The 11,242-nt window shown below is 42.8% G+C and overlaps 1 protein-coding gene across 1 annotated transcript; it reads right to left on the bottom strand.

The window, feature by feature from the left end:
* Nucleotides 1-16: 16 nt before the first annotated feature.
* On the bottom strand, nt 17-11,012 carry LOC118417574 (ciliogenesis and planar polarity effector 1-like). The gene is made up of 16 exons (XM_035823167.1): nt 10,824-11,012; nt 8,894-9,004; nt 7,509-7,644; nt 7,074-7,190; nt 6,695-6,939; nt 5,794-5,903; nt 5,455-5,620; nt 4,964-5,058; nt 4,497-4,679; nt 2,772-3,854; nt 2,601-2,654; nt 2,274-2,458; nt 1,496-1,936; nt 987-1,209; nt 322-479; nt 17-27 (listed from the first exon to the last, which is right to left on the bottom strand). The coding sequence occupies exons 2-16, from the start codon at nt 8,975-8,977 to the stop codon at nt 17-19; spliced, it is 3,291 nt and encodes a 1,096-aa protein (XP_035679060.1). The 5' UTR covers nt 8,978-9,004; nt 10,824-11,012.
* Between the last annotated feature and the right edge of the window lie 230 nt (nt 11,013-11,242).

The following is an 11,242-nucleotide window of genomic DNA, read 5'->3' as shown; positions in this document are numbered from 1 at the left end:
GTAAAGTAAGTAAGCATTATGACAATGCTATAAAAGAAATACATGTATTTGGTAATGTATAGATACAAATTAATATGACTATGTTTGCAAGGGACATGAGATGTGTTTCTTAGAAAAAAAAAGGTGAAGTAAACCACGTATGACACTCATATACAAACACTACATCATATTACCTTACTTTACCTTTACCTAGTCCCATCCTCATGTAGTGTTACAACCAAATTAATATCTGATAGATATTGCATTTGCATCCCCTTGTGATTCTGAATACAAGACACCTTTTATTAAAGGATCTTAAATATCGTGATGTTTTTTCTTTACCAGTGGAAGCAGTTCTCTTGAGAGTATGCAATGTCCCCTCTATTGCAGCATGGGAGTTGTCAGCGCCCCCTGGTGAACTGGACAGGAATGACATGAGCCTGCCCTGCAGCAGTGCCAGAGGATGGAGACTCTCTGGCAGCTGTAGGGACTGGTTAAGTCTGGGGAAGTAAAAATACGGAACAAAAGATGTCATTGGCAACAATCACAGATTCAGAGAACAGGAGAGGAGTCTGAATTTGAGAGGCTGTGTCCGCATTGTAGAGGTCTGTGCATTGTGCCATTTGCAATATTTGATTTAAGTTCTGTGTGGCCAGCGACCTGAATTAGTGCCCAGGTTTGGAGACAATTGGACGACAACAAGAGTAACATTCTCCTTCCAAAGGGGCACACATTGTCCTTTCAAAGGGGGACATAAAGATGACATCCCAGTGTGAGGGAGCAATGCCTGAAGCATTGAATCTTTTCACATAAAAGAACTCAATACACTTATCGAGAGGAATATATATGTGACGCAGTAAGCTTGGCAAAAATGCAAGCCGTAGCTCATTGCACTACTAGTTACTTAAAAAAGCATCATACTTCACCTCAGTTGAGGCTGACTTCTTTACCTTCACTGAGAAAAATTCATCGTAAAATAAATTTCAGATAGTAGAAATATTACTTACTTGGCAGTTACTGGGATTGTCTTTAAGTAGTCCAGGTAAGATACAGCCAGCATGAAGGCCCCCTTCCAGTCTCCAAGTTGGTTGGCTAACCACACGGCCTCTGGTGCCTGTCCACACAACAGCAGGAGCTCCATGGTGAAGTTTGCAGTCCACACATCAGACAGGCTCTGTCTTCTGACTGCAGAGGCCACCTCCGTGTGGTGAAGGGGGGTTGCACGGGGGCCTAGGAAATACAGCCAAGCCTTAGAAAGACTAGCTAGATGAATAGGAAGAATAACATCTAATGACAACAGCTCTTGAAGCTTAACCAACAAAAGATGCAATGTTGAAGTTGTATTTTCTTACTGTTACAAGTTATTGTTTGATTTGAAAACACTGTCTTCTAGTTTTGTACAGTTTTTTTGTCACAGAAAAAATCAACAGAACCCAGTTGTGGATAGTCTGTATTGTAATTCTGCCAGTTGATTTCACAATAAAATTGTTAAATCCAAGGAATAAAAAACACACACCTGTTTGCACTTTCAGGTGAACAGGTGGCAATGGCTGGGCTGCATGTGGCGGGTACACAAACAGCTGTCTGTTGCTGAAATACGCTGCCATAAACCTGGCTAACGTTCGCACCACAGGTCTCGACGCCTTTCTCAACACACCCAAACCCTCATCATGGCCTTCGAAATCTCCTCCCCCTTCAACTGCCAGGTAGGAGGAATGCTTTGATGGCCCCTGATTGGTGGAGCTCTCCCCATCCCAGCTGTCAATCAAGGATTGGACCAATAGGAGGGCAGCACCCAGGTTGTACTGTAGCAGGTGGGTGTACAGGATGGACAGGAGGGTCATGGTTTCCATGGCAACTGAGTGTGGAGTTTCTGGTTTGTCTTGCAGGGACTTCAGTTTGTCCTCCCATTGGTGCAGGGCTTGTGTGGTGTCCCCGATAAGGAGAATCTGATTGGCTAAGAAAAACACAAATACATGTATCAGTCAAAACAGTGCATAGTTTTGAATGGTAAATGTGAAATAATAACTTAGAGTAAAAGGATGCTAAAATCTAAACCTGTTATCGTGCGCTCTTATGCAAATGAAGCACAGAATTTTCACATCCTAACTGAGATTGAAACAGTATTTATAGTTAAGAAAGCCATTATCAAAATGAGATTAAACTTCAGTTTTAAGTTTATTGTTTTTATTGCTAAACAGATAACAATTGTTCAACAATGAACAATCAGAGCAATCTTCAACTGCAAGTAAAAAAGTCAATTAAAAAGATTATATGAACAACAAGATGCATACTTGGATCTGGCCTGGCCTTCTTGGTTCTTGCTATACCACAGCCCAGTGTTTGTAGCTGGTGCTGGAGTTGGCCTAACAGGCTCAGTGTTGCCCTTCGTTCTGATGGTTTAGCAGAGCCCCCTGTCTTCAGTGAGAGGTACTGCTTCACTGTCAGGTTGTACAGCAGCTTCCAGCTTTTGGCTAACCTGGGGCAAAGAAACAGAAAGACCGACAGTAATTGTACTTTACTTAAGTGTATGTAATATTTGCCAAAGTAATACGTACACTTGACCAGCATATATAAAAGCTGTTAGGGATGATGCAATTTACAATGAAAACATATCATACTTTTGGCCAGGTTTGCCTTGGATACAGCCTGCATCCGGAAGTCTTTCTGAGCCACTGTTGAAAAATGAAACAGTAAACACATTATAATACTGGCACTGAATCTTTCCATATAAATAATTGCAGTTATGTTGCCATGAAAACAAGCAGCTTTATACTAGAATGATGATCTACCTTCCATGTGCCAGGTTTCCACCAATCCCAGAATCCCACATGTAAGCCCTGTTCAACCTCTCTTCTGCAAACCTCAGCAGATGCTGACATCCTGCCAGGGCTTCAAGCTGACCTCTGACCTGCCTGTCATGACCTCTGACCCTTCCAAGCAGCTGACCCGTGACCCCATCAACCAGTCTGACTGCACAAGGTAAACAGTGTTGGTGAACTGAATCCCAGTTGGTCATATTCAGGGCATATCTGAACAGCACTAGTGCCTTCAAAAGTCCTGAATGTTCCTTCCTTGTCTTTCCTCTCTTCTTCTTCTCTTCTCTCACTTCCTCGGCTTGCAGGAGACAGCTGACCAGCTTGACCAGACAGTCTGCTATGTGCCTGGTGATGACCTCTAGCTCCCAAGTCCACTGACCACTGTAGGACAGACTTAGTCCCCATGCACAGAGTAGGGTGGTGGACACACTTTCCGCTAGTTCTGAAGGCATTTTTGCTTTCTCAGGGCGTACTACAGTATCGTTCACCAAATCGTGGTCTCCAAAGAATATCTTGCCCTCATCCCCACTTGCTAGTCCTGCTTTACTCACATTCGCTCCAATGGTGGATACGTCACTCTCTGATTGGCTTAGGTCACCGCTGTCAGTTGGCTCTTCAAAAGTGTACCTCGGCAGCCCTCCTTTCTTTATAGTTGAACTCTTCGTGCCTGTGAAACTGTTTGTCTCTTCTGCCCTGTTTGTGTTGGACATCTTTAGTCCAGCTGCAGCTTTTCTCCACTGTTTTCCACCCTTTACCTTGTCACTGACACCGCCCTGATTGAACACCCTTGTCAGGGTGGATCCTAACTTCGGCTGAACGCCAAGACTTGAGAGCACCTGGTTAGCCTCCACACAGAGCATCTTCAAGACGTTTGGGGTCGTGAGGTCACTCGGCAGCTGCATCACAGTCACCATGTACCCGTCGGAGCAGAGGATGATGGGAAGGCGGGGATGGGTGGCGACAGAAAAGCGCTGTTTCAGAGGGTCAATTTCTGAGGTGGAGGGAGGAGGGGATTGGGAGGCTAGCTTGGATGGGTGGATGTTTTCCTGACCTGGGCTGGGATAGAGCGAGACAACAGTACAGAAAGTTACAATTAATGTATAGTTACAGCTGTGTTGCAAATCATATCGGTTATAGCATATTGAAATGCTGATCGTCAAAAGAAGGGTTTGAAATAGCACCTGCATATGCAGGAAAGTTCAGGTAAATTTGGAGCTGTGCAAGTATTTCTATCTGAGGTCTACATGTATTGACAGTGATTGTAGTGGCCCAAAAATGCCTTACAGGTACCTTTCACGAATACTGCAAATAAAACGGTACTCCTACAAACTTTGCCAAAACAAAAACATTACCTATACAATAAGAAAGAGTGGTGCAGGCTAGGAAAGCTTTGTCTAGAACAGGTAATTTTGAAAGTTACTAGCAACAGTACAGGAGAAAAAGGTATTTCTAGACTTGTAGGCTCTGGCCCAGAGGTGTTATAAAAAACACTCTAATACCCCTCACATGTAGCGAAAATTGATCGGACGACGGGTCTGCGAGCTCTAAATTACGAGGAGGCATGACCCTGACGGGAAGGGGGGAACTCCGCCATTTCTTTGTCGGCATCAGGGTCATGCCTCCTCGTAATTTAGAGCTCGCAGACTCGTCGTCCGATGGATTTTCGCTACATGTGAGGGGGGCATAATGAATAGTTACCTGTACATAATGAGAGGATGCAGAGGCAGGTACAGGCAAGGTCCCATCTCAACTGAGCAGCCGTGAGTGGTCAGTGTGACAGGCTCTCCCAGCCGGGTCAGGATGACCACTGACCCTCGCTTGGTGATGCAGACCAGTAACAGGTCATCACACGTCCACCTCATCCCACAGATCCAGTAGGTTCTTACAGAAATAGAAAAGAAAGAGAAAGAAGAGTTTCAAGATGTCCTTGACATTGTTTTACTATACTTCTAGCTAGCTTGCAATACCACATCTTCAATCTACAGATGGCCATTGGAGATGTCTTTTAGATGAAGCTTTGAAAAGTGTTTCTCGTTTGAATATAAACAGGCTGGACAAGTTTTCAAAAATTCATTGGCCCTATTGGGAAGTCCGTTGTCATAATATAAAATACAACGTTATCTTTTTTTTTTATAAGTGCAAACCAAGAGTAAGCATACAAGTACCTGAGTATCTTTGGAGGAAGGTCACATGTTTTGGCTCCACAGCTTCTCATGTTGGCTTCAACAGCAGTCGATGTGAACACAGACACGAACATCACCTAAAACACAAGTTCCAATGTTTTATCTTAAAAGCATCTCGTTATCATTTCAACATGGCTCTCTTTGGTACACGCCCTTATTTCTTCTCTGCTGATATTTTGGCAGCTGCTCTGCTGCATTCATCACCGCAGCTGTTGAAATGTCGGTACAGAAAAAATAAGGTTGTACCAGAGGAAAGTACATGTATGCTGAATTCATTTACAAACCTGCTGAAATATTATACATGGGTCTAGTTATCCTACCTACCTAGTCTCTAGAACTGCTAGTCGTTGGAGGGACAAGGTAGACATGGTTAGGAAAAATTGTATCCAGGTTCAATTTTCACCATATTGTGTAATAAAGCTAAAGATCACTTTGGCATAATCTATATTCAGATGTCTATATTTCAACAGTACCTTTGTGTCGTTTGGCTGCCATTGGTTACATGCCACAGCCAGCACCTGTCCATCATTCGTGTAACAGGTCAGATATGCACCTCTGGACCTGATCATTGCGCTGTCTGATACTGCAGCAGCTAGAGGGCGCTGGGCAACCTTCCATGTCACTGAAAATGGCACAGGCCTGAGAGGAGAAAGAAATCATGCCTATTTCCAGATACAGAAATATTACACGTATCATTCTTCTAACTCTTATTTCTTAAACCAGGTAACTTTACAAAATATAGAAAAATAGCGTGGTAAAAATATAGTGCAAAGAGACGTCATGTAAACAAAAGGTGATTTAAATCAACTTACCCATAAGCAAATGAATCAGCTCTCTCGTGCCAGTGAAGAAGGGCAGTTGACACAGTAAAGGTTCTCTCATTGTTGAACACAAAAGAACATGTGCAACAGTTGCCTTGGACCTATAGTAAACACGCAAAGGTAAAGGTAAAGATAAAATAATCACATTCTCTTAAGCTTGTAGTATGAATGCTTTTTCTTTCTGTTAAACGTGCAAGGTCTTTGGTACTCACGTGACAAAATGTCATTCAAAATGACAACACTGCCCTTGGTACTGAATGACATTTACACTGTCATAGCTGTCTCCAGTACTGAATGACATTCACACTGACACTGTCATAGCTGTCCCTGGTACTAAATGACATTGACACTGTCATAGCTGTCCCTGGTACTAAATGACATTGACACTGTCATAGCTGTCCCTGGTACTGAATGACATCGACACTGTCATAGCTGTCCCTGGTACTAAATGACATCGACACTGTCATAGCTGTCCCTGGTACTGAATGACATTGACACTGACATAGCTGTCCCTGGTACTAAATGACATTGACACTGTCATAGCTGTCTCTGGTACTGAATGACATCGACACTGTCATAACTGTCCCTGGTAATGAATGACATCAACACTGTCATAGCTGTCCCTGGTACTGAATGACATTGACACTGTCATAGCTGCCCCTGGTACTGAATGACATTGACACTGTCATAACTGTCCCTGGTACTGAATGACATCAACACTGTCATAGCTGTCCCTGGTACTGAATGACATTGACACTGTCATAACTGTCCCTGGTACTGAATGACATCAACAATGTCATAGCTGTCCCTGGTACTGAATGACATTGACACTGTCATAACTGTCCCTGGTACTGAATGACAAAGGAAATTAGGAATAGGAACATGTCCCTACCTGATCCTGGAAGAACACAGCATCGACAGCCACCTCCTTACAATCCACCCCAGGAAGTTGGGTCTTTCCTCCCCCGACTTCATACCACCTGCCTGACAGCTCTGTTATCTTTCCTGTAGCCTTCTGAGGGGAAGCTGAGGGGGAGGAATGACCATCCTTCTGCCAGACATGCACCTTTCCATCCTTACAAACAACAAGGACCTTTCCTCCCTCATTGGAGATGTAGACAAGGTGTCTTCTTGAGTCTTGAATGAACAAAAACAGACAACAAAATTAGACAAAAAGCATGAGGTGACACATAAATACCAACTAATCTTTACATATAGTAAAACAAGAGCAAATTTTGTGAGAGAAACATTAAGACATAGACAATGCTCACTTGTTTGTGATGAACTGTCCTCTATGTTGGGAAGGGGGGCAGTTGTTCTCAGTAGATCTGTGTCCTTGTGCCACACAAACACTTCTCCTGTTGCCAGTAGGCCTACTAGATAAGAACCTGCAAAAGATTATGGAAAGCTAAAAACCCTAGAAAACACCCATATATAGATCATTACAAATGGGCCATAATTTATCGTGCTATGGTGTACCGGTACTTGTACTTTGTAAACTGAAAAGTTGAGGTTTCCAAAATATATTTTCATTACGCCATTTTTTCTTTATACTCCATGATTTGTAGTTTAAACACACTTTTAAGTTATATACTTAAAACAATGATCCTGTTATCAGTGTTTCTGTTACATTGAAGCAATGACCCTATAATAAAGAAAAAAACATGCATCATTCAGAAGACAGTTATTGCTGAAATTGGACTCACCATTGCGAGAAGTGTTCATAGCTAAGGTGTTGGGAAGCATCTTGCTGACTTTGGTGATTTTCCTCTTGGTTTTCCCGGATGGCAGATAGAGAAGACTCAGACGGCGATGGTCCATCAGCAACAGGCTCTCCTTCTCCTGAACAATGTTGGGGGCGAATACAATGGGAGTCTTTATAAATGGGGTCAAATGTTCACAAACATGAACAGTGAGGAAAATACCAACACCACATAAGGTTTTACAAGGCATAAATGTTCTTAATTGTTACAATGTTAGTCCTGACTGCATTGGCTTGAGGGTCCCATATTCAAGGCAGGGTCACCCCCACACCTCGAGCATGTCAAAGAACCCACAACAATAACATAAATTCAATTTCAATTTCAACTTTATTGCAGGCTCTTGGCCCATATCACATAAAAACATACAATACAACAATACACATACACTTTATGTACAATACGGTACATTAAAAAAGTTAAATTAGCCTGGGCTTTTGAAAACAAGATTCACATAGTGTGTCCAGAATTTGCTATGCAAGAAGGCATCTGAGTGGTATAGCCGGGAGATAATGTTGTTTGTAGATGTGGCGATGCGTTGTACAAATGCATGCGTTAGTTTTCTCCTTCTAGCTACAAAAGTATCAATCCCATGTGTCACAAACATTTGGCTGGCACTATCTCTCGTTCGATAACCTAACACAATCCTAAGAGCATTGTTATAGGCTACGCGTAGCCTGCGAATCGTACCCAAGTTATACTGACACCATAGCTGAACGCAATATATCGAGGAACAATATGCATCAAAAAGGACGCGTTTCACTCCAGGAGAGGCGAATCGGAATTTTCGTATCAAGGAATTGGCTTTGGTATAGAACCCTCTGACATGATAACGAATTGACTCATCATCAGACAGGTCAGAGGTAATCTGGTTACCCAGATAATTCACAGATGTAACGTACTGCAATTCCGTGCCATAAAGGGTGACTGAAGGAGGCGGTCCGTGCAATTTGAATCTACCACATGGAAAATATACACATTGGCTCTTGCTTCTGCTGAACACTATATGGTTTTCAGAGCCAAAACGTTCACATAAAGACATTAGCTTTTGCAGACCTTTAACAGATGGGCAGATAATACATATGTCATCAGCGTATAACAGATGGTTCACAATGACATTTCCGATGTAGCAACCAACACCAGAGCAATTTAGCTCAACACTCAGGTCAGAGACATAGACGTTGAACAGAAAAGGAGATATCAGGCTACCTTGTGGCACTCCGTTAGTGGCAGTAAAGTTGCCAGAAAGGACATTGCCCCAACGTACTCTAAAGGTCAAAACATTATACCAGGCTACAAGTAAAGACAGTTTATGATAACTTTGTCCATACCTTTCCCACCCATGTCAGCTGAGGCCAGGGCTTCTTCCTCTTGATGGAGGCTGATGCCAGGACCTCCAGACTCAGGTGCATCATGGGAACTTTCACAGGTGCATCCTGGTGCTGGAAGAATGGGCAATTATATAATAGGTTAAGTTTGATGAAGTTAAGCGTAATACCACTCTAGATGTATGACTCTATAACCTCTAGTGTGAGCACGGTACTTCTGTAGGTAGCTTGATACAACAAAGTAACAACATAAATTCGAATCAAAGGAAACTGCCTAGGTTCATACTTCCAGTACCACAACACGACCTGTTACAAACATTTCTCAATGTTCAAACACCTGGGCCACCATGTTGAATTGAGTCCGGAAATGTTCAGTACAAGTCGGTAGCGCTCCCGGGAATCTTCCGAAGTATTGTCGGTCATGTCCAGTACCGTTTCGGTCAAAACCGGGGCGTTCACAATCACTACCAACTGGTAACAAACATCTCTGGATGCTATTCAAAATGGTGGCCCGGGTGTGTAAACTACATGAGAAATGTTCGTGACAGGTCGTGTTGCGGAGTACTTAGTTAGGGGTTTTTGAAGATGACTTAACTAGTAACCCCCCGACGCAGTAGGCCAGACTACAGAGAAGCCACGGACGTGCAAAAAAAAAAAGAGGAAAATGGTGCTTCGTGCCCCGGAAAAAAAAACAACATTATTGATAATATAGGTTTCCTCGACGTGGCAGGAAGACAATGACAATTTTATTACAAGTAAAATACATCTTCCCAAGGCTAGTCGCATCTGCTAATCATATCAAACTGATTCCATCAAGCATCATTGACATCATTTTATTGGCTTTGTAGGACACAATAACAATGTTGTGGTTAACAACGCAACATTTTGACATTTACATGTTTAACACCTCACGGGCACACACCTGTCAGAATTTGGTCTGGTCCATTTACGACAAAACGCCTCATGTGCGGCACTTGGGAAAATGGCGGCTCGATTTGCCGATTCAAAATTTCTGCGAAACTTTGCCTCTTAAACATGTCCAAACATGCGCTGTCAATTGTTTTTCATGTGGGAACCTTAGAGGGGCGTAAAAAGAAGGCGCCATCTTTGTCAGTCGGTGTGGTTTCTGGAAAATTCGCTGAAAGAAGGTCACATTGAAGGTACATTTGCCATGTTTGTATGTCCCAACTTTGAGATGATATAGAAAAAAAATCTGAAGTGGTGTCCAAAATCACAGTAAGATCCCGGATAGGTAGATTAGTTACGAATATGATGCCGAAAACCGCACGTCGACACCACTTTGGTTAAATGAGAGAGAGGTCCGAGAGTGCGGTCTGCCCCTCGGCGGTAGGCCAAGGTATTGTTGTCGGATCGCCCGTGCTGAAGCGCCCGGGTCGGTGTTCCGTGTGTGACCCGAAGAACCCGAGTGAGACCGGAAAGTTCCGATGGCAAGTTCCGACGGATGCGGAAGGTACCCGAAGTGCGATTTTGCGACAAACGACGACTGAGGGCATGCACTCGGCACGCGCTTCACACGTCACTAAAAGACCATGTGACCCCACCAACTTCTGACAGGGCCTATGAGATAAGTGTGCCCGTGCACCTGTGACTAGTGTTACTATATATATATATATTACTCCTAGACTACAATTTATAACGTTACACACCTGTATCACTATTTGCATTCTGGGCGTAGTTTTGGAAACTTTATTGATAACATGACAACGCTACATTTCAACTTTCAAGTTTTACCCAGAGAAAACATCGTTACTTTGACCGTAATTCTGGAGAGACCCCCCTCTTACAATGGCTTCAATTGAGGTTGTAATACGCCAAATATCACGATCTTAATAACACAACAAATTATGTTGATAATGTCAACAACATGATATTTGGGAGGGGGGCAACTTGGATAACAATAAATAACACTTACACAACAAATACGTGGTCCATGTCTGTGTCATAAACAGCAGTGTCCACAATACTGAGTAAAATATCTTCGTTAGGGCGGCATGTCGCGTAATATGAGGACGCACAACGACGAATTCGTACATCAAGTCGATAAAATTGCATTTGGCGCCGCCATTTTGAACGGCATCACAAAGAGGAATTTTTCCCAGCATCCCTTGCTCTAGATGTCGAAAGCGCCATCTAGCAGTTTACATCTATACTGCAAACCAGGACAGCGGGGTGCATACAAAAATAAAATAACACTTTAATAACACTTTTGAACTACATATTCTTGCTTGATCATAAATCCTACTTCAAGCAACTAAAAGAAATGTTCATGAACTTGATAAGGACTTTTTGAAGTCTCTCAGAATATCAAAAGTCAGATAAAATAAATGTTGA

Source organism: Branchiostoma floridae, chromosome 6 (assembly GCF_000003815.2).
Source record: "Branchiostoma floridae strain S238N-H82 chromosome 6, Bfl_VNyyK, whole genome shotgun sequence".
Taxonomy (NCBI): domain Eukaryota; kingdom Metazoa; phylum Chordata; class Leptocardii; order Amphioxiformes; family Branchiostomatidae; genus Branchiostoma; species Branchiostoma floridae.
The sequence above is the reverse complement of the archived record's forward strand: the minus strand, read 5'-3'. Positions and strand labels throughout refer to the sequence as shown.